This window comes from Nelusetta ayraudi, unplaced genomic scaffold, assembly GCF_046127955.1.
Source record: "Nelusetta ayraudi isolate G7.1 ecotype Tasmania unplaced genomic scaffold, CSIRO-AGI_Nayr_v1 ptg000063l, whole genome shotgun sequence".
NCBI classification, from domain to species: Eukaryota; Metazoa; Chordata; class Actinopteri; order Tetraodontiformes; family Monacanthidae; genus Nelusetta; species Nelusetta ayraudi.
This window is the reverse complement of record NW_027466113.1, coordinates 4,706,783-4,729,878: the sequence shown is the minus strand read 5'-3', so window position 1 is coordinate 4,729,878 and position 23,096 is coordinate 4,706,783. Positions and strand designations below refer to the sequence as shown.

The window sequence follows — 23,096 nt, the reverse complement described above, 5'->3', positions numbered from 1 at the left end:
CCCGGCGGTCTCCTCTCCCAGCGCCCTGCCAGAGCCAATCCGCGGCTGGGCGTAAGTAGGGCAAGCCGCTTCCTGGTTCTCAGAAAGAAGGAGCAGCCAGCCAGCCAGCCAGCCAACCAGCCAGCCAGGGAGAGTCGGAGCGGACCGGCAGAGGCAGCAGCAGCAGCAGCAGCGGAGAACCAGCGGAGGGTTCGGTGGTGTCAGCCAGCGAGCCCGGGAGAGGAGAGCAGAGGAGCCGGCCACCGAAAAGTGACGCGACCGCACACGGACGGGAGTTAAAGGTTCCCTCCCTCCCACCTTGAGTATCTGACAGGAGGGACGGAGAAGCAGCAGCGGCAGAAGAAGACCCCGCGGTTGCCGCAAAGGAGCGTCTTTAAAGTGGCGGAGAGAAGGCGGCAGGGCGGAGCGGAGTAATCCAGGAAGTGGTGCGGGCGACCGGGCGGCCTGGACAGGTGACACCGGCGCGCAGGTAGGCGCCTCGAACCCAGAGCCGACACTCAACATGGTGCTCATTTAGCCGACACGTCCGTTTAGTTTGTACTTCTCCCCACCCCCAGTTTTTTTTTTTTTTTTTTTTTTTAATGCGTGGCAGCGCCGAGTATTAACCTATAGCCTATAGCCTCTCTCCCTCCCTCCCTCCCTCCTCCCCTTTCCTTCCCGGTTCTGATCGGGGTCATGAGAGGACAATTACACGTCGACATTTATTCCCCCTCTTGTCTGTCGCTGTTAAGACACTCGCTGCACAGCTTCAAGCGAGACCAAACGCGTGTTATACTTTGTTGTTGCTGCTGCTGCTCCTGCTGTTGTTGTTATTGCGGGAGCAGGTGCGGCGGCGGCGGCCAGGTGAGGGAAACGGAGCGGGGTCGACGGGGACATTGGTGGCGACTCGCAGGGCTAATTATAGCCGAGAACACCGGCTGACATCCAAAACCCGACCTGCTCTCACGCACATCACCTGCCTCGCTGCTCGCACTCGATCTGTACCACTTAGCCTCTTGCACCCAAATGATTCTTCCCACCACCACCACCCCTATTAGGGCTCATCATCATCTTCATCATCATCATCATCATCATCAACATTATTATTATTATCATGTCAGTGTGCAGCTAATGTTTGGTGTGTTAAAGCTGCCCTCTGCTCTTCCCTGTGTGGGACCAGGATGTGATGTTCGGTTGATGCTTCTTGCCTCCCTCAGGGGCGGGGAGGACTCTCATGCCAGTGGGCTTTTGTGTGTGTGGCTCTGTGTGTATGTGTGTGTCATTAGCGAGGTAGACAAGTTGCTGACTCGCCCCTCTGATAGACCGGCCTAACAAGCTCGACTGGATTGGGTTTGGTTTCCCCGTCTTGGGCACAGCAGCCTGTTTGGTTAAATCTTTAGACGTCCATGCAGGTCGTTAATGCCTCAGGTGGCCTCCAGGCTAAGGTGTTGTTGTCGCAGGTTCCTACCTGCCAATCACTTTCTCTTGCCTGCATTTTGGTTTGGAGGGGGAAGGAAAGGAGGCAAAGGTGTGAGCGGGGGAGGCTTGTTACAAAAACTTTGCAGGGTGTAGGTGTGAAGGTTTTGAAAAGGTCTCAGGGCTGGTGGGGTTGAGGAAGTGGGTTTGTGGTGGGGGTGCTTAGACCTCTGCTGTCCTCCTGGTGATTCTGAGTTTATCAAAAGTCTGAGTTTATGGTTTGATCGAACAGGTTTTGGATGATTTAATCCAACGGGTTTTGAACGTGAGCCTCGGCTGTTTTCTTGATTTTACTTTCTGTACTGCTGCGTCCCCCCCTGCACACATAGGGAGCAGACGTTGCATATGGAAGTCATGTGACCTAGTCCTGGTGCCAGGCCGGTTCCTCCCATATGGACGAGCCATCAGGGCCTCTGAAAATCATTTCTTAGCGCAGGGCCCTGACGTTGTCTCCAGGATAATGCGACATCTGTGCTTCGTCCTCACGGTGCCTCCTGGTGTCCTGACGTGACCTCCAGCTCTGCAGGCCATCACCTCGGCTGCACCCTGACAGTTAGCGGTTAGCGGGCCGCGCCCCTCCCACATCGGCGTCTTCCATCGGTGGAACCCGTTTTTCGCCTTGGACGCTTTATAAATTCTAAGCATGTGCGCGTTGCTTCTGTGCAGCGCGGGCCGAAAAATCTCGCGCATCTCGTGTGTGTGTGTGTGTGTGTGTGTGTGTGTGTGTGTGTGTGTGTGTGTGTGTGTGTGTGTGTGTGTGTGTGTGTGTGTGTGTGTGTGTGTGTGGGTTTCCCAATCACACTGGCTGTTGAAGGACGTCTTTTCCAAAGAAGTCAAAGTAGGAAGCAGACAGTTTCTTTCTTTTTACACCCCCCCCCCCCCCCCCCCGCACACACATACACATTAACACACACACTCAGCTCCGCCCTGAAATACATCCGATATGTCATGTGGTTGCCTGTGAGTGTGTGTCTGTGGGTATGTGTCTGTGTGTTTCATCTACATGCAAGTGGTACAAGTGGCACAAGGACATGGTTAAACTTGTGTCGTCAAGTTCTGCAACCCGATTTGAAAAAAAAAAGAAAAAAGTTGCAGTTTCAAAGCCACTCAAATTTTCCGTCTCAGGCTCAAATGTCTCCGGCTCAGGTTGTAAATGATTGTACACGTTGTTTGCAGATAGTAAAAGTTGTTCATCGTTGGTAAAAGAAAGCCAGACAATTTTTATTTCATTTAAATATGTAAATGTAAAACTATGACACAGCAAATGTTTTCTTTAAGATAATTGGATAAATGCCGTCAGAATCTTATTGCTCAATGCCTAGTTGGCGGTCATCAGTCATCCTTGATATGAAACTAATTATGTATCGTACCACCTCGTCTCATTACACTTTCGGCCCCAACGCTAGTTGAATGCTTGACCCCTGACCTCATATTATTTCCAACGATGCAACCTTTTTCTTCACTTTCTCAGGTGTATAAAGTCTGCTGATCTCTGAGCAGACACCAGAGGAGAGGAGCAGAGGGCAGAGGCAGGAGGAGAAAGCAGGTCACCCACCTTCTTCTGGGTTTATGGACTGGAGGTAGGAATCACGGCGTGTCCGCACTGGCAGAGTGTTGTATGACAAGTCCCAACATCAGCCGCCGTGCTTTTTAAATACCCTTTTTTTTTTCTTTTCTTTTTTTTTCGGGTCTTGAATCGACGGTTGGGTTGAACTCTGGTAATCAGCTGCGCTCGAGCAGGTCCTGCTGCTCAACCATGGACAAACGTTTTGACTTTAGGGCTTTTAGTAAAAATGGCTAATTATAGTAGTTAAACTTAAAAAAAAAAAAAAAAAAAAAAAAAAAAAAAAAAGCATATTCATATCACATCGGAAGCAGCCCGGTTGTAGTAGTAAATGCAGAGTAAACACAGGAAAATATTGCGGTCAAATATAAATGTGCACTCTAAATATTGTGCTTATCAATTGAAATTCACGTCAAAAATTCAATTGACATTGAGCATCTCTTAAATGTTTAAAAAAAAATAAAAATAAAAATAAGATTTTCAACAAGTCTCATGTTGAATAGAAAAGAAAGTAATTAATTCAACCCCTTATTTATTAATTTATTTATTTATTTATTCTTAAATAAAAATGAAATTTTGAAATAGGAGTTAACTTGAATTTGAGATGCAAAAGATCTCAGTTTTATTTTTCTTCCTTTTTTAAAAACGTTTTATGCCTCACATGACACTGAACCGCTACGGGGGAGAGACAGTAACAAGTGACTTTTCATTTTGGGGTCTTAAAGGTCAAAGATGAATCACGGGTGAACTCAGAAAGAGAAAAAAAACTATTCTTAGTCTTTTAGTTTCCTTACAAAAAGGTGTCGTGAGCAGAAGCACATCGACGGCGCGCTAATGGTCGGAGCCGCAGCAGGTGCGACTTGGGCGCCAGTTTAGTCTTTCCTACTCGCTCTCACGTCCAGCGGGACACCTTGCACTTGGTCGTTTGCACTGAAAGTGACAGATAATCTTCTGGATAAGTTGCCTCTCTGTGGCCCTGCTGACGTGCAGCAGCACTTTGCTGTCAGGAGCTCCAGCACCTCGAACCTCAAACCACCAGCTGTCGTATCAAAGTGCAGCGAGCGGTGACTCAATGATTTTTCACAGTTTTCAAATACTTTTTTTTTTAAGATTTGAAAAGTCTCTTCTGTGTCTCGAGTTCAGGTCGGACTCACTTTGTATCAAACGTCCCGTTTCTAATGAAGTTTTCAATTTGTTGCAAGTGAGGAAATTAGATGTCTTTGGTGTTTTTAACCACATGTGTGTCCAATCTCAAGCCCCACTAAGTAAAAAAATATATTGATGGGACGCTATGAAAGAACAATGCTGTTGCTGCGGAACAGAACTCATCTTCTAAGAATGGAATATAAAGTGATTACTTGTGGTGGGGCCTTTATGTGTTGTTGTTGTTGTTGTTTTGTTGTTTGATCAGGACAAAGAACAAAATAACTCAGATTCTTGTTTAATTTAACAGTTACACTCTGTTAAACCACAACGTACAGCAGCTTCCGCCCAATGCTGACGAGCCAAACGCACAACCTGAAACAAAACACAACTGACAAGGATCGTGCACGCCTCCCTCAGGGTCTGGCAGTCATCAGCTATCAGGCCAAAACATCACATTGTTCACCTCGGAAATAATTCAAAACCATGCATGTTTCTTTTTTTGTCCCTCCTTTGCAACTCGGCGTGATTGTATTCAAATGGGTTTTTTTTGTTGTTTGTTTTGTTTTGTCATTTTATTGAACGCTTATGAAAGCGGCCTTCGCCAAAACCAAATCAGACCTGTGCGCTTGTGAGCCATACACACAATTCAGGTTGTGTCCTCACGTTGTGTCCTCACTTGGACTTTTCTTGACGTCACAGAGGAGACGCTAACCGACAATAGAAAAAAAAAAAATCCTGCATGACAGGGTCTAAAGATCACCTGCGTGATAGAGCCCGTCTGCTGGTCTGTTCACTGGCACCCAGTTCCAAGTTTCAGCGGCGTTATAAACCCACCTACTGTGTGTGTGTGTGTGTGTGTGTGTGTGTGTGTGTGTGTGTGTGTGTGTGTGTGTGTGTGTGTGTGTGTGTGTGTGTGTGTGTGTGTGTGTGTGTGTGTGTGTGTGTGTGCGGGCAAGTTGGCGTGACTGATCATGTGACCGTGGCATTGCTGGAGTATGACAGCCATGTGTCCGCGAGCTGGTGGGTTAAGGAGGAAGTGATCTCCAGTGGTCTGTCAGGCGAAGACGACACACACACACACACACACACACACACACGCACACTGTATTTAGTACATGCATGCAACACAGTTCCAGGAAATGCTTTAATTAGGGCATGTGAGCCCATATAAATTCCCCCTTTTTCAGACGCGGGTCTTTCAGTTTCATGCGAGCTGACTGAGTGGGAGGGAGGTGGGGAGAGAAACAGAACAGGGAACACAGAGTGGGACATGAAAGAAGTTGAGAGGTTTCTTTCTTTAAGCTGTAACCTGTCAGGGTGTTTTACCTCTTTTTTTTCACCTTTTTCTTATTTTCTCACGGGGTTGCGAAAGCGCCAATCTTTCAAACTTTACACGTGGACGGCATTTTAATTCCGTCCGTAAAAAAGGAAATAAAAGCACACCTTTGCTCCCAAAACCCGGGCGTCAGAAAACAAACAAACAAACAAACAAAATGCTAATCACCCAAGTGGTGAAGTCATTGACTTGTTCAAAAATGAATCAATCTAATTTCATGGCGGAGGAATTGGAAGCGGCCACGAATCAAAGAGCCGATTGGTTCGCTTCCCCTCCGCCGTACGAACGTACGCGCCAGCGAGCAAGCGAGCGACCCTTCCCTCGCTGAAGCAACACTGGTAGCGTTCTGACTGCGCCACGTCCGCCATCCAGCTGGCTCGTTCCACCGCACTCGAGTCTTACCCCCCAACTCGGATCTTTGTCAATAGAGGAAGTTCTCTATCTACCATTTCCTCTTTTCAGTCATGAGTTTCTGTAGCACTTGACAGTCCTCCCTCGCTCTCGACCACCAGCCACGCACGCAGCCCACGCCGCCCAGTGTTAACCAATGCACCAGCGCCGCCGCTGCCTCCTCTCCTTCTTGTAAACAGTGAGAAGGCCTGTGGGGGGGGGGAGCGGGGGAGTGAGCGGGGTGGGGGAGGCTCGTGAGAGTGATCATGATTCAGCTCTTCTAGTAACAGCGCTTGCTGTTTCAATCGGCTGTGAGCGGGCGGTTATCATAAATAGATACAGTGAGACGATGTTTCAGGGAAAGTGCGATCAGGCTAAGAGGAGTCACCGCCGCCTGAGGATGACCCCTTTCGCTTGCGGCGATCAAAAGGGGGAACTCCAGCGGACCAGTGCAGGTGCATCATACACAAAGTTCCCAAGGCTCGCCTTCCTGAAATGTCCGACAAAAAAACCCAAAAAACACTTTTGTCCGGCACGAGAGAGTCGCCGTTCCACCAGCGACGCGTTGATGCTTTCGTCTCGTTTTCAACCTCGTCAGCCTGTCAGGAAAGAGCTGCGTCTTGCTAGCTCAACGTGTCGGCGTTGTTCTGTTGTTGCTCTCTGGTGTTTGGACTTGTGTTCACAACGGCAGGGGATGCAAAGCGGGTTGATTTGATGCTCTTCTGGCGACAAACACTCGGTTTTCTCGCTGCGCCTCAACAGCATCGAGCTGTTGAACCTGGAGGTAGTTTTTCTTTTGTTTTTACGCTGTCTTCCATTTTATCTCTTCATCTGCTCAAATGGTCGAACATTTCATCCGAGCACAGGAAGAGGAAACTGATCAGGATCAGTAAGTTTTGCGACATTTTCTGTGTGTGTAAGTGTGTAAGTGTGTAAGTGTGTGAGTGCGTGCGTGCGTGCGTGTGTGTGTGGTGGGGTGTCCTGCTGGTCTTTCTTACTCAATTTCTTCCTCTTAAATAATAACTCATTTTGTGCGACTTGTCAAGACCCTCCCAGCGTTGTGACAACTGATGCAAGCAGACGTGCACGCTCTTGAGATTGTCCGCTGTGATGTGTCAAGAGAAAAATAAATGAATGAATGAATAAATAAATAAATAAATATATAAAAGGTTCAAGGCCCAGAATCACCCCCACAGTCCCGTCAGACCTGCCAGCAGGCCCCTTGCGTCTGAAGCCTTCTGTTTTTTTTTTTTTTTTTTTTTCATTTAGTTTTTTATTGACATTCAGAAACAGACATTCAACACTTACACATCATGTAAACATACTTATCATATTTGTTGCCTGTCCTAAATGTCAGGAGAGTATTTTCATTTATAATACAAACAAAAGGAACACTTACAGCTTCAAACTGAAAAACAAAACAAAAACAACCACCATTGAACCATAGGGAGTGATCTTTCTACAGTATCGCAGTCATTAGTTTGTGAAAATGAAATCAGGACTTTCAGGCGTGACATGTTTGACATCAGTTTTCCCAGTATGAGGTGAATTTTCCCAGTTTGTGGTTAACAAAGCGCTGTTATCTTCTCCATTCTATAAATATCCATTGTGACGTCCATCCATATGTCTTAGGTGGGGGCCTCCTGGGATAACCATTTCCTGGTAGCGTCTTAAGCGTTCTGATGTTGCCGCCACTCCCACTGAGAGGTTAATGATCAACGTATAACTCCGAGACACGTCGTCCATTCAGATTGATAGAATATTAGCAAGCAGCGATTCATTTGAATCGGTTCAAGTTGAAACGTTGGATAATCATCCAACTCTCTGTTTTTCCACAAAATCCGCCTCACGTTGTTGAATAGAACGAGCAGCAATGGTGATGTATTGCGGAAGGGTTCAAATTGACAATTTTTTTTTGTCAATAGAAAAGCCGATATAGGAGCACTTGCTGGACTCAGGAGTTGTGAGTTTGAGGCGCTCTTTGGATGGGATATACAAGAAGAAGCCAAAGAGGAGAAACTAAGGAACTCCCATTGAAAAGTTAAAAAGCCTTTATTGGAGCGGCTTGGTTACATTAAAAAACCAATGAAATTGTTTGTGAGTTTTTTTAATGGTTTTCAATGTAACCAAGTCTCTCCAATTAAGGCTTTTTTTTTTTTTTTTTTAACTTTTTTTTAAAAACTTTTTTTGTTATTGTAGTTGTGAAGTAATCAACTAATCAAATAATCATTTGCCCGCCTTATGACGGAAAATCAAGCCAAGGGCTTCCCTGAAATCTCTGAATTTCTTTTCACACGTTCTATAAATCCACCTGTCTGGGGAAAATGAAAATAGTTTCCCGGAAGATGATGGATCTACTTTATGTGTTGCGCTGGTTTAGCCTGAGGCACAGCAGGAGCAGGTCGACATAAAGTGCCAGTCAGTGAGCGATCTTTTTTTTCCCGCCGGTTAATGGCAGCCGCTTGATAAAAGAATGCAGAGGGGAGAGTTTCTGCCCTGGATTTTGACCCGGATCGCTGCCCTCGGTGTCTCCTGCTGGGCGGGAGATATAGATCGACCTAACACACACACACACACACACACACACACACACACACACACCCAGTGGGTGATAGGTGGCCGCTTTTTAATTTACTGTATGTTCCACTGTGACAAGGCTTGATTGTGCTTCTGTTGCTTCCTCTCCGAGTTCCTCGACTTAAAGGTCCAGTGTGTCATTTTTTTTTTTTTAAAGGAATTTAAAACAGCATGTTTCATATTTAGGTCACTGTCAGGAGGGCTTCCTTCAAAAACAAAGGTGGTGCCGGCTGGCAGCAAACTAGGAGCGAGATCCTTATTACTCTATGTATATTCTTATATATGAGAACCTTTGTTAGGGCAGGAAAACCAAAGGACTTTTATTGTACTTCCAGTACACACTTTTATTGATCTAATTATGGGCAGCACGTTAACCTTTTACCAATATACATATCATAAATCAAACTAAATTTGACACACTGGACCTTTAATGCAGCGAAATTAGACAGATATCACTGGAACCACACACACACACACACACACACACACACACACACACACACACACACACACACAGAGCCTCTCATCCGCCCCTAACTCATATAAAACACAAAGCAGTGTATGTCTTTGAGCGAGTGATGTCGCCCACACACACCTTGACGCTCCAGTCTTCACATTCGCGGTCGTTTTTTTTTCTTCTTTTGGTCTGTTTTTTTTGCTGAAGAGTTAGAAACTGCTGACCGACGGAGCGACGTGTGAAAACACTCCATCAGCGTTGCCACGTCTCTGACATCTGCGCGGCGGCTCTTCTCCACCTCGGGGCCCTGAAACTCCCTTCTGGTGATACTAATGATAGCGGTGGCTGCTACCGCCGCTGCCTCTCTTTCCTCAGACATCTGCTCCACACACACACACACACACACACACACACACACACACACACACACACACACACACACACACACGAACGAACGTACGTGCGCGCACACCTGCAAGGACTCTCTTGCTACTTCCTGTGGCTGCGTGCGTGTGTTCGCCCCACCCCCCACCCCCACCCAGGCCCTCACCGCTCGCTCACACGGCGCCTCCCATGTTCGTCGTGCAAACTGCTCCTCTTCCTTCTCTTCTTCTTCTTCTTCTTCTTCTTCTTCTGCTACTGTCTACCCTCTTTTCTCCCCCCCCCCACCCCCTCTCCTCCTCTCCTCCCCTCCGTAACTCAACCCCGCCGACTCTTGTTTCGCGTCTCCTCGCTTACACAGATTGTTTGAGGCCGGGACTAGATTTTCCTGTCTTCACCTCCCCTCCTCCTCCTTCTTCTTCTTCTGCACTTTATCTCTCTGTGTATCTTGACACCCACTCCTCACCCACTCTCTCTCATGTGTTCCTCTCTCTCACCACACCCCACCCGCCCCCCCAACACCCTACATTTTCTCTCTAGTGCAATTTCTAAGAACATATGTGTTTTTAGAAAACACGTCACCCTCATCCTCCTCTGTTGTCTCTCCTCAATCTCGCAGCCTTTTCCTCTTTCCAACCTCAGATTGATTGCCGTCTGCGCTCCAGCTGGGCCAACCATTGCCTTCGCTGGAGTGAAAGCTGTAGGCAGTCGCGTCGCGTGTTGCACTTTTACACCACATTTATTGCTTATATTTTGAAACCCTCTGTGTCTCAGTGTGGGGAACAGAAAACCGGCATGTGGTCCATTTCCTATTTTTATTCATTCATTTCTATTGGACCTCAACTGTCCATAAGTTGCAACAATGTTTTTCTTTTCCGTTTCTTTCTGTTCCATTCCGTTTATTTTCCTACAAATATTTTATGTTTATTTTTATTTTTATCGCCTTATTTTTTTTTATTAATATAATTCTCAATCTTTTTAGACTTAGACTTAGACTTAGACTTTCTTTATTGTCATTATGAAGAAAAACACAGCAATGGTTCAATTCACAACGAAATGTCGTTGCCCAGTTCCAGAAATACAATACTAAAAAATCTATATACAAGCTGAGATAAAAATATGGGAAATATGGGAAAATCTTGAGGTAGAATGTTGGTGGTACATAAATAAATAGGGTAATGTACATTATCAACAGTATAAACAGCATAAACAGCGACGTGTGAGTATAAACAATATGAACAGTATGAACAGAGTATACAGAATAACAGTGACCAAGTGGAAGGGTGTGTATGTATGTAAGCTGTACATGTGCAGATAGTCCTGGAATAGTGCACTGATGCTGGTGACAGTGTAGACAGTGGCAGCAGGGAGGTGGGGAGTTAACTGGCGTTTAACAATCTGATGGCCCGGGGGAAGTAACTGTTTGTGAATCTGGTTGTTCTGCAGCGGATGCTGCAGAACCTTCTGCCAGATGCCAGACGGGAGAACAGTCCATGGTTAGGGTGAGTGGGGTCAGACAGGATCCGCTTGGCTTTAGATAGGCAACGGCTGTCTGCAGTGTCTTTGATGGCAGGGAGCGGGGACCTGATGATCTTCTCCGCTGTCCTCACCACCCTCTGCAGAGGTTTCCAGTCCACAGCTCTGCAGCTACCACACCAGACAGGGATGCAGTTGGTCAGCAGGCTCTCGATGGTTCCTCCTTTTTGCACTATACAGTTGTAATGGGAAAATTTGTAATTATGCAAATTTTCCCACTGTGGGATCAATAAAGGCCTTCCATTCTATTCTTTAATAAAAAAAAAAAAAATGTTTTGTTTACGTTGAGGTTCCTATATTTTGATAATGTGAAGCCAACTCAGTATTTCCCTCCAGTCCTTTGACTTCTTAGACAACTCAAAGTGACCACTTCAAGTGTTTCGACTTAAATATTGAAAGTTGACTGGAAATATTTTCATTTATTTCTACAGATACTGTTGTTGTTGTTGTCGTCGTACACGTCAGGTCTGAAGCGGGTCGGTTGGGGTCTGTGTGTGTGTGTGTGTGTGTTCAGCCCGTCTGCTCACAGTCCTGCAGCACATTCAGCTTAGCTCTCAGTGTGTGTGTGTGTGTGTGTGTGTGTGTGTGTGTGTGTGTGTGTGTGTGTGTGTGTGTGTGTGTGTGTGTGTGTGTGTGTGTGTGGCAGGGTGAGGGGATGAGGGCCTCTGCTCTGCCAGCCAAATGAATAATGTAGTGCGTTGGAAGACCACAGTGTGCAAACGCACTCTGACACGCACACAGTCATAATGTTGCATTCAAGACCGAGGAGGGCTGCACTCCACTGCTCGCTGCTCACTTTGCCTGTTGTGTTTGTTTCAGGAAAGAAAGACGCAACTGAAGCGATGATATTGAGTTCATATCTTTGCGTCCTAGTTGGGAAAAAAAATCCATGGAATTATCAAGACGGCGTCACCTGTCGTCCCTTCAACAAATTCAAATGGCGATTCAAATCGTCCCCGCGTCCTTATATCTGCAGTTGGGATGCAAATGTTGTGTAGGGGACACTCTGCGGTTGGGCCGTCACATTCCTGCAAAATAAGGGCTGGAAGGTGTCGGCATGCTGCACTTCTTGTGTGTTTAGAGTCAAATTGTGCAGGCGTTGTGCACATGCAAGAGGGCTCTTGCTGGACTGAGTGCAGCTCTGCTTCAGCGTGCACGTCTTTGCAGGTCTGCGCGTGTGTCTCTGCGCCTCTCACGTCTTCTTCTTCCCGCCTCTCTTCCTCCACCCCTACTCTTCCTCCAGAGAAGGTGTCCCACTCACTCTCACTGAACCCCCCCCCCCCCAACACCACCACCACCACCCCAACAAACAAACTTTCTCTGCCCCTAAAATCTGCCACTCAGTGTGGAAAAAGCCATGAAAGCAGGAGGAAGAGAAGGAGGAGAAGGAGGAGGAGGAGGAGGACAAGTGTGTGCAGGAGAGACGGTACGAGTTTGAATGTGACTTTACGTGCCGCTTTGTTGCATTTGCAGCGCAGAAGGAAGGCTTGTAGTGTTTTAGCAGCGTGCTCGCCGTAGCCTCCTAGATGCTGTTTTATTCAAATGAGTAATGCATACTTGTGCGTCGCTGTCGGTTCTCGCCGAGTGTTTTCGCCACACACACACACACACACACAGAAAAAATAGAAACTTTTAGCGGGAAATCCGTCGAGCTTTTCTGCTCCTTCCAACTTTTAACTTTCAAACCAAACTTGAGTCTGATGTCTCTGAATTCTGCTAGTGTCACTGCTGACGCCGTAACGCCACTGAATGCATCGGTGCACTCATGCACACACATGTACGGTGTGTCAAACACACACACACACACACACACACACACACACACACACACACGTGTCCTTTGGAAAATATCTGACATCAGAATTTCTAAAAGCATTTCTTTTTGCTCCGTCTCGGCCACGTTTTCTCAGTGAATAGCGTCCAGTCATATTTTCCCTCCTTTGCCCTCCTGTCTGATAATTGAAGTGGACTGGGAAAGACTCGCAGCCCCTTATTTTTAGGGAAAATAAGAACCATAAAAATAATAGAGAAAGTTCCAGCTCCAGTCGTCACACACGTTTTGAGGGTTCACAGAGGGATTTCACGTTGTAGACACCGGACAGTTTTTTTTAAAAAGAATTTACTTCAGGCAGAGTGAACTGTTGTGTGCAGGTTTTCTCAGCGGTTGTGTTCTTGTGGTTCTTGCCTCGGCCTTTCGTTCTGGAGTACCGCTGTTGTGTTACTGACAACATATGGCGGATTTTAAGTTTCCATTTCATTTTCAGTTAAAATGAATCCGCGGCCGGCCCATCTCCACCGTGGACTCAAAGCGCTCTGAGGGTTGCTGGTCACGCTGTGAACTTTGCCCCTGACGACTTGACCGTCTGAAAGGCATTAAAAGATCGTTAAAAAGCTCTTAATATTGCCAGTGTTTCTTTAAAAAAAAAAAAAAAAAAAAAATCCCTTTTAGGAAAGAGGAAGAGTGGGTTTGTAATGAAAGTGAGGGATGAAGAAACCGGCGATTTGCAGAGGAGGTGAATTCCTGCATCGTTGACTAAAGAGTGGGAGGTGAGAAACAAAAACGGAAAAAGAAACACGAGACGATTGTTGGAAGGAGCATTAAGAGCTAAAAAGGACGGTTTCCTCTTGAGAGGAAGGTTTTTGAGCTAAGTTTTCTTTTTGGGTGACAACATGTTTTTGCAACGCGTAGAGTGGCGTTCAGGGACCCGCCCAGGGGGGAAAACTGCAATATTAGTCATGTCCCTTTGAGCGAGTGAACTCTAATCGACATGAATAAACTTACAATGACTGGGTTTCATTGTAATAAAGTTGAACTTGGGCTTGTGAGCAAAATATTTTGGGGAGTTGTTTTTGTTTTGCTTTGTGAGCCGGAGTGCGTTTGTGCTATCGCCGCCGAGTCGTTACTTACATTTGTTACGTGTTGCAAGATTCAGCAATTGGCTCGGCCGCGTCCTCCGTTAGTAACAAAACAAGTGACGACGCAGCAGCAGCAGCAGCGAGGGGGGCCTGCGGAGTTTGTGCGACTGTGTCAATGTGCGTCGAGTGACTCACTGATGGGAACCGATGTGATTTCTTAGTGGTGATTGTGTTTTTTTCCGAACATGTCTGTGTTCTTTGGAATATGCCAAAAATAACGAGCTCGAACCACCAACCACCCATGATGCCTTTCTTTTTTTCTTTTTTTCGTTTCTTTTTTTTCTCCTCTGTGCCGGAAATTCAAAGTGCGTTGCCGTGTGCACCTCCTCCAACCTCTGTCTCACTTCGCTGAGCAGCGTTGTTGGATATTTTTTTGCGTTTCGGCGTCTTTATCGCTCACGGATGCCATCTGAGAGTTTTGGCCAACGAGATGTGTTGTGGATTTATTGATCCGCGACGCGTCGCTTGACCTCGGCCACTTATTTATTACTGTCACGAATATTGAATTCAGATTTATCACTGTGTCAAGATGAAAAAGGTCAGGGATTAATTCACAACACAATAGTTGCATAATGTAACATGAGTTGTTGATCGTTTGGGTTTGTTTTGTTTTTTTACGGGTTGCATGATTTTCAGTCATCCAACCTGATTCAGTTTAATGATTAGATGACGTTGTTGAATCTATAATTTCCTTGAATAAATATTTGTCCATTAAATTTTGCCTAAAATAATGGAAATGCCCCAAAATGAGAGATAGTGTCCTAAAGTCTCATTTCAGCCAATAGTCAGTGTGAAATTAAGTCCAGGCTTGTTAAATATCATTACTAAGATGAGTTTATTGGATTGATTGACTGCTCCATTTTTGTAAAAAAAAAAAAAAAAAAAAAATTTAGTTAATGCTTTACTTCAGTCCAATGCATATAAAATTATAAAATGGGTTTGTGTGTGCGTGCGCGCCCCTTGGACGAAGCAAACGTGCTCCACAACTTCCTTGCTAAACTCTGTCTGGAACTACAATGGCTGTCCTTTTAGCTGCTTCTCGGCAAAAAGAAAAAAACATTTGACTTTTGAGGAATATCACATCAAAGGCCTTGTTTTTTATTTTTGTGTCAAGCAACCGGCGGTGCTTGCAGTGTGTTGGTTTCAGAGGCAAAGTTTTAAGCGCTAGTTTGCATTTGTGATGTAATAAAAACACAGTTAGGCCGTCATATTGCGCCTACCTGAGTGTAAAAATGACTCATAATGTCAATATGGTGTAGAACAAGTTCAATTTCAGCATTGACCTGGCAGAACAGCGCCGATTGTGAGCTTTCACGCTTACACACTAAAGCAGTTTAATCAACAAGTGCCGTCTTAATTCGTCCACGGTCCCCCTCGTCAACCCATCTGGATCGTTATCTGAACAGGAAGAGGTTCGACGAGGAGATCCTGTTTATCGGAAAGTGTTCGGAAAATGGGCCGTTTGTCGGTCTTTGGGGAGAGGGGGCGCGTAGGCGACGGGGTACGTCTGAGTCTGCCTCCGTCGTCACTTGCACCCTTTCTGTGACAGAACAGGAAGGAGAGCGAGCGACAGAATGTGTGAGAGTTCGATATCCCCAAGGATGAGCACTCGACCTCAGCTTCTGACGGCCAGATCAGACCTCCGGCTGAACGTTTGAGGGCGGAATAGAATAGAGAGAGACAAAAAAGAAATCCACATTTTCAAAGAGGGAAAAAGCGAAAGCTCGTCGAACGGCGGCGGCAGTGGCGAGCGACTCGATGGAGGCTGTGGGGCTCCGGCAGCCTCGTCTTCTGCTGACTGTTCCGGTGCCCATGAAGACGGGGAAGGTAGGATCAACATTTTGAGCCGATTCCTCCGAGCTCGAGCACATCCTCAGACGAGACGAAAGGGGGAAAAAAAAACACTTCTTTTTTTTTTTGAGCGTCGAAATACGTTGGATGCGGTGACAGGAAGTCCCCGAATGGAGACGCCGACACGTCTTTGGCTGAACTTCTATTCTTTCTGTGTGAGAGGTGGAGAAGGTTCACACACGTTGTCAGACAAAAGTGCCGTTGGGATCGTCGCACAACAGGTTAAATATAACAATGGCAGGCGGGGGGGAGCCACAGGTTGGCAGACCGTGCGGGTGTAACATGCTGTGTGTGTGTGTGTGTGTGTGTGTGTGTGTGTGTGTGTGTGTGTGTGTGTGTGTGTGTGTGTGTGTGTGTTTAATAGGGTGTGTTCAGGAGCAGGTTCGTCAGGTGCACCTCCAGGCCCTCCAGGCACCGTCTGAACTCTCTTATTGGACGGCCAGGGGGCTGCCGGTTGCTATGAGAGGGAGATTGGAGGGCCGGGGTGGGGTGGGTGGGGGTGGGGGGTGGGGGAGGGGAAGGAGGGTAGCGAGGGCTGAGTTGTTTGTGGAAAATCTGGTCTGCTCAGGTGCGTGCGGTGTTCAGGGTGCGAGGTGGGTGGGGGCTCAGGGAGGCGCCGGGTCTTGCAACCAGCGTGCTCATCGTCTTGGTGCGTCACACAGCGAGAGTTACAGACAGACAGACACACAGACAGACTCACTCGATTTGCGGAGCGTTCGGTGCCTTAACTGCACCATTGAACCTTCACCAGGGTCACAAAACAATAAAAGACCAAATTTAGTGTAAAATGCTGCGAGACTTGCCGTCTGTTGGCCTTGAAAGATGAAAATCCCACTCTTGAATTGCTGGTTGCATAAAGGTTGCAATTGTCAATTGGATTTTTTTTCTTTGCTTTTTTTTTTTTTTTTTTTTTTTTTTTTTAATCCTTCCTCATTCTTTCAGTGGCACTGCCCCCGTTCACCCACTCTCGTTTGTCACTTCCTTTCTTTTGCGTGTCTGTTCTCTCTCTCTATCTCTCTCTCCCTCCTCTCTCTCTCTCTCCCCCCCAGCACTCCCTCCGTCTCCTCACCAGGTATTTTAATCAAACGGCTAATGCTATAAAGGTTTCACACGGGAATTAACCTACTGCACGGAGGTTAGGCCGCCCGCAGCGCGTTGTGTAATCCCGCATCCCCCTTTCCATCTCACTGCTGCTAACCATTTAGCGCCGTATGGCTCTAGTTTGAGAGTTGTTTCACCACTTCCACCCACCCCATTTGATTTTTGGGTGTGTGCTTGTTTCCCCCCCCCCCCCGGCCTTCACAGTGACGTTCACAGCGTTTGCGCTCTCCTGCCGCAACCCCCGATTTGACTGAACAAAATCACCGGCTCCTCGATTTAGCAATCTAAAAAGAGAAGACCTGGGGGGTTGGGGAGGGACGATCGGGGGGGAGAAGGGTTACTAAGCCCGCTTTAAGTCGTCCACAGGTGAACGGTACTCCTCTTGTGAGTCATGCAACAGCAGATTTATTTCAGGCACTAGCACACGTACCGTGTGCTGGACGTACATAATGTGTGAAGCAACTGTTATCCTGACAACTTCACAAGTATCGCCCAATCTTTATCGCGATCGTTAAATTTAAAGTAGATCAATGTTGAATGGTTCAATGGTTTCGGAAAACTTGAGCAACTGGAACACAGTTGTGTCTGGCTGGTTCGCAACTGTGTCACATGTGAAAAGGGAATCAATAAAGACATAAAAAATGATTACTAGTTGTAATCATGCCCTAAAACGACCTCTATCTTCAGGTTGGCCCGTAACTTGCTGAGAAGTCTGATTTAAGACCGTGTTTTAATTTGAGTCAAGTGATTCACGTGTTTATCACTATATCACATGTGATTCGCTATCATAAAAAAGTTATTTTTACACAAGCCGCTGCAGCGGTATCGGCCATTACGATTCCCTGAGTTGCTAATTGCTAATCCTGAAAGAGCGCGAGAGTTGAGAGAAAAAAACCCGACAGAAAACCCTGACGTGTCTTCCTCCTCCTCACCAACAGGTGACGATGTCTCCAGGAGAGGATGGTCTGATCGGGATCCCCTTCCCGGAGCACAGCAGCGAACTCTTGTGCCACCTCAATGACCAAAGAAGGGCGGGGCTCCTGTGTGACCTCACGCTGACATCGCGCGGGATGCGCTACCCGACCCACCGCTCCGTCATGGCCGCCGTCAGCCTCTACTTCCGCCGCCTCTTTGGGGCGGAGGAGAGCGTCTGCGAGGGTCTGAGCGTGTGCCAGCTGGACTGCGTAGCGCCCGACGCCCTGGATGCCCTGCTGGAATTTGCCTACACGGCCACGCTGACCATCCCCAGCTCAGGGATGAGAGATGTGCTGCAAGGGGCTCAGCTTCTGGGGATCCAGTGCGTGGCCGACGCCTGCCGGGACATCTTGGGCGAGACGACGACGACGGAGGAGACGGAGGAGGAGCAGAGGAGGGTCCCGCCCCCCACCGGCCAGCACGCAGAGAGGATGTCGCACGTGGACAGCGGCAGGATCGCGAAAAGTTCCCGTCGGAAGATGGACAAGAAGCGGATGAAGGGCCTGGGCTTGCACCACCACCACCTCAACTCCTCCGTGCTCAACTTCCCGCCCTCTTCGCCCATCCACTCGCAGCCGTCGCCCGCGTCCGACAGCTTTGTGTCGCTGCCGTCCACCCAGTCGCCCAGCCCGGAGCCGCAGCAGCAGCAGCAGCAGCATCAGGAGGAGCATAGCCACAAACTGGGCCAGAACGGGGATCCGAGGGGAATCGCCCAAACACTAAACGGCGGGCCTCATTGGCCGTATGAGCGCCCACCTCTAGCCTCGGCCTCGCAGGACAAGCTGTCGGAAGACGACGACCTGGACAGTTTCGTCGACAACAACAACGGCATGCGGACAGGGGGCGCCCCTACGCCGGTGTCCGCCACCGGCCCGGGCCAGGCTCCCTCCGCGGGGGTCGCTGGGAGGAAGAGGAAGTCCCAGACGCCCCAGCAGTGTCCCGTCTGTCAGAAGATCATCCACGGGGCTGGAAAACTGCCGCGGCACATGAGGACGCACACCGGAGAGAAGCCCTTCCAGTGTACGGCCTGCGGCGTCCGCTTCACCCGGTAACTCTCGTCTGATTACTGGCACAGGCACAATGGTTTGATGGTACTGTCAATGAATTTAGCCTTGAAAGGTCGAGTGTGTAAAATTTGGCTTTATTTATGATTTTTTTATATTGATAAAAGCTTAACATTCTGCCCATAAACACTTTAATAAAAGTGTATATTGGCAGTGCTGTGTGCATACATATATATATAAATGTATATATATATATATATATATGTGTGTGTGTATATACATATATATATATATATATATATATATATATATATATATATATATATATATATATATATATATATATATATATATATATATATATATATATAGAATATACAGCTTAAATACTTAATCCTTAAATACTGGGATTCCTTCAAAATTTCACGCAGTGATTAGTTATTACAGTGTTGTTACAGTGAAACATACAGGGTGTGTGTGTGTGTGTGTGTGTGTGTGTGTGTGTGTGTGTGTGTGTGTGTGTGTGTGTGTGTGTGTGTGTGTGTGTGTGTGTGAGATCCCGCACAGTAGGAGACACAGAGGGCAGCGATCCAATTTTTTTAATGGAGCCCACCTGACAGTGGCCTAAGTACGAAACACACTGTCAGGAGGGCTTCCTTAAAGATTTTACACGCTGGACCATTCATTTTAATTGGGTCAGATAATCTGTCATGTATTTTTTTTGTTTCGTTTCATTTTAGCATTCATTGCATCTCGTATTTCTTCTCTCTCTTCGTCAGAAACGATAAATTGAAAATCCACATGAGGAAGCACACGGGCGAGCGGCCGTACCCCTGCACGCACTGTCCCGCCCGGTTCCTCCACTCTTACGACCTGAAAAACCACCTGTCCCTCCACAGCGGGGCGAGGCCCTTCGAGTGCACGCTCTGCCACAAGGCCTTCGCCCGGGAGGACCACCTGCAGCGCCACCGCAAGGGACACAGCTGCCTGGAGGTCCGCACCCGCCGGCCCAGGCGAGGGCCCGATCCCCGGGAGGACGTGATGCTGGAGGGTGGTGGGAGGGAGCAGCCCCCCAACCCTCTGGAGGCCCTGTCCATGCAGGTCCACCCCTCCATGATCCTCCCGCCCGGGCTGCTGAGCGGCGGGGGCGGTCCTCCGCTGATGTTCCCGGGTGACGTGGAGAGGCAGCTCCACGCCCTGGCCATGGGCGGCTACCCCGAGCTCTTCCTGCGAGGCCTAGGGCGGCGGATGGGCCGCGAGGCCGAGGGAGGAGATGACCTGCGGGAAACCGATTCTCCGGCCTCGCAGCGGGAGCGCTGGCCCGACGAAGGAGAAGAGGAGACGGGCGAAGAAGAAGCAAAGGAGGAGGAATAGTGTAGCGTGTGTGTGTGTGTGTGTGTGTGTGTGTGTGTACACGTGTGCACGCACGTGTGTGTATGTGTGTGTACATGGGTGTCTTTGTGGTAAAGTATCCACAGTAAAAAAAAATCTCACTCAGGTGGCTGGACTATGATCTGCTGCTCACACTTCAGGGGGCGCTTAAAAATGAAAGTAAGAAACAAGAATATATAAAAAAAAAAGAAGAAGCAAATACAGGAAAATTAGTTTTGTAATATATTTAAAATAATTGTCTTTTGACTCTTGTCTTGTCATTTAGTTTTATTCTTGTCTTTATCATTGGCTCATTTTTGTTTTTGTTTTTTTATCTTATCTTATTTCATTCAATTTTGATCTATTTGATTATGTCTCATTTTTCTTCCTGGGTACGTGTTTGTGCTGCGTGTGTGTGTGTGTGTGTGTGTGTGTGTGTGTGTGTGTGTGTGTGTGTGTGTGTGTGTGTGTGTGTGTGGTCACTGTGAGACTTCACTATGCAAACTAAAATCCAGAACTGCAACCTAAAGGGATATTTGAAGACATGTTGCAACATCAACATATCTATTCCGTTGCTATTTAGATAGAATACTTTGATCACAAGTAAGTTTTGTGTGACCACTGACCTCTGGTGGTCTTCGATGAGAACACAGTCTACGGGATCAATCTTGTTCTAATAATATCAGCAATAATGCTCTTTGTCTGTTCTCATGTTTGTTAGTCTGTGCTTTGATTTTGGTACCTAAACCAAAGATTTTTGTTGTACTCTTTGCTGGAATTAACAGAGGAGGAGCTCAGAGAGGAATTGTAGCCAACGTTGGATGCGAGGAAAAGATTCCTCCCAACAGTTTTAAAAGCCATGAGAAAGAATCTGATTCCACGTTTGAGGGCCTCAGAGCCGCCCGCGGTGCTCTGTGTTAAATGCCTGACCAAGAGACCAAGTCTGGGTCATGAGTTGATGTCGGTGATTCTGTTCCCAAAGGTCTTCCAATGCATTTTTGTTTTGCTTTTTACGATAAGGGGCCGGTTAGGGGAAGACCTCCCCTTATTTCTGTACTTATTTATTTATTATTATTATTTATAATGACTTTTCTGTTGAAAGTCTTTTATGTGACCAAATCCAGGGTAGGACGCAGATCAGTTTGCTGATCTGCCTGCGTTTAAAAAAAAAAAAAAAGATTGGCTCTTCTTCTGTCTACCTAAACGCCTTCTTCACGGTCCTCTTTTGCTGATTCTTCCTCGGATGCATTCTTTGCACATTGAAAATCACCGGCAGATACTGCAATAATACAGGTACATTCCATCCTCCAAGGGAATTCTCGTGAAGAAGTCGTAAGACGAGAAATACAACAACAACTACAAGTGGCATTTTCCACATGCGTCTCTGTTGTTAATTCAACATTTATAGTACTGTATCACATGGTGTTGCACAGCAGTTCTTACAGATCGGCCACTGCTGTGTCTAAAGAGGTCACCATCTCTTCAGTTCATCTTTATTCTACCAAAAAAAAACCAAACCCTTTAGCTTCATGCTTACCCTGGACAAGTGCATTAAGTGTAATGCAATCCTTAATGGCTTGAAGTGACAGCAGCTATCTTTTATTTCTGCTTCCCTATGAACCAATGTAGCCAGTGCTGGTGTAGCAGTCCTGCTGGTCTGGCCTTGTGTGCACTATCTCCTCCCTTAAAAAAAAAAAAAAAAAAAAAAAAAAAAAAAATCAATTTCATTTGCACTATGCTATTTGAGAGCTTTAAGCCTTTTTTTTTTGTCTTACCTTAAATATGTAGACCATTAACTCACTTGGTTAAGATTGTGATTGAAATTGACTGTATTTCTTGAAAAGTCACATATAATACATACTCATCCTCCTGCATAATGTACAGCTCTAGTCAATATAATATATATACAAATATATATACATATATATATATATATATGTATTGGGATGAAGTTGCCTTAGATTTTTTGTGCTGCAGCAATTCTCAGGAAACCTTGGGCAATGCACTAAGTGATTGTATAAGATATATAATACGAAGAAATCATTTGTTACTGTAGGGCACCAGACTCCTCATGGCGCTTTAAGGACGGTACTTTCTGTAAATAAAAAACAATGCGGGAACTAATGTTGGAACTCCCAGCTCAATTCATAGTTTGACATTAAAATATCAACACAACAACATCACTGGCCTTGCTGGAACCAGTCCTACTGGAATGGCAGTATGACAAAACAGTCCTTTCCATGAAGGGTGTTGGTGTTCTCAGACCGAGCTTTGTGAGTGAATGGTGGGTGAACTGATGCCAGCTGTGAAAGTGTGCATTTCTACATGAGCTGTTTGTTTTGTTCTTGGCTTCGGTGAAGGGACATGGGGTCTGGTCTTGACCCCCGTTATCAGGGATCAGTTTTTTGTTCTGTTGGTCTGTTTTTGTTTTGTTTTTTCTTCCGTTTTTTTTGTCTTTAAGTTTTTAGTGGAACTTTGTGTTTGAGTTAAATTAAAGAGAATGAATAAAGATCGCTATAAGCTTGCTTTTCCTTGTTTGAGCACTTGATTTGTTTTACAAAATACACTGTTGGAATGTTGGCCTCCAGTAGACTGTGCACTTACATTTGAATGGACTAAAACAACAATAATTATTAAATGAATAATAGCAGTTAGTTAATAGCTAACAAAAAATAACCCATAAACTTTAGGTTCTAACGAGACTTTTCGAAATGTTTTCCGAACTCTTTTAACAAAGCTATAGGCCTTCTTTGAACTATGGGGGACTGTTGGGAGCTAACTTGTGCACCCTGGTGGACAAGATGCGCAATAGCGACATCTTTAATCGACACAGCAAGCAATGAATTCCATTATAGAATGTAGTATAGTTCTGTGAATGTCCAATGGTTTACGGTAAGCACCGCTTAAGGCGATTCTACCCTTTAAGATAGCTTTTATTTATTTATTTATCTTAAACAAAAATGCGTCCCAATTCACGTATGTATCAGAATTCAAGTGTGAAGTTAGTCTAAAAGGGGTATAAAAACCGCCAGCGAC

The 23,096-nt window shown here is 46.4% G+C and overlaps 1 protein-coding gene across 3 annotated transcripts; it reads left to right on the top strand.

Annotated features, from left to right (window-relative positions):
- Positions 1 to 11: 11 nt before the first annotated feature.
- zbtb7b (zinc finger and BTB domain containing 7B) lies at positions 12 to 22,585 on the top strand. 3 transcript variants are annotated; one of them, XM_076040864.1, is made up of 4 exons: positions 13 to 469; positions 2,927 to 3,035; positions 17,649 to 18,733; positions 19,469 to 22,585. In XM_076040864.1, the coding sequence occupies exons 3-4, from the start codon at positions 17,655 to 17,657 to the stop codon at positions 20,061 to 20,063; spliced, it is 1,674 nt and encodes a 557-aa protein (XP_075896979.1). In that variant the 5' UTR covers positions 13 to 469; positions 2,927 to 3,035; positions 17,649 to 17,654; the 3' UTR covers positions 20,064 to 22,585. The 3 variants fall into 3 exon arrangements, with proteins under 3 accessions (XP_075896980.1, XP_075896979.1, XP_075896978.1); XM_076040865.1 differs by lacking the exon at positions 2,927 to 3,035 and having other exon boundaries at positions 12 to 469; XM_076040863.1 differs by lacking the exons at positions 13 to 469; positions 2,927 to 3,035 and adding an exon at positions 14,802 to 15,585.
- Positions 22,586 to 23,096: the final 511 nt, after the last annotated feature.

Coding starts and splice junctions, on each gene's coding strand:
- zbtb7b (XM_076040863.1), top strand. CDS start 15,517: ATGGAGGCTGTGGGGCTCCGGCAGCCTCGTCTTCTGCTGACTGTTCCG. Junction 15,586..17,648: donor TGCCCATGAAGACGGGGAAG/GTAGGATCAACA, acceptor CCTCACCAACAG/GTGACGATGTCTCCAGGAGA. Junction 18,734..19,468: donor TGCGGCGTCCGCTTCACCCG/GTAACTCTCGTC, acceptor TCTCTTCGTCAG/AAACGATAAATTGAAAATCC.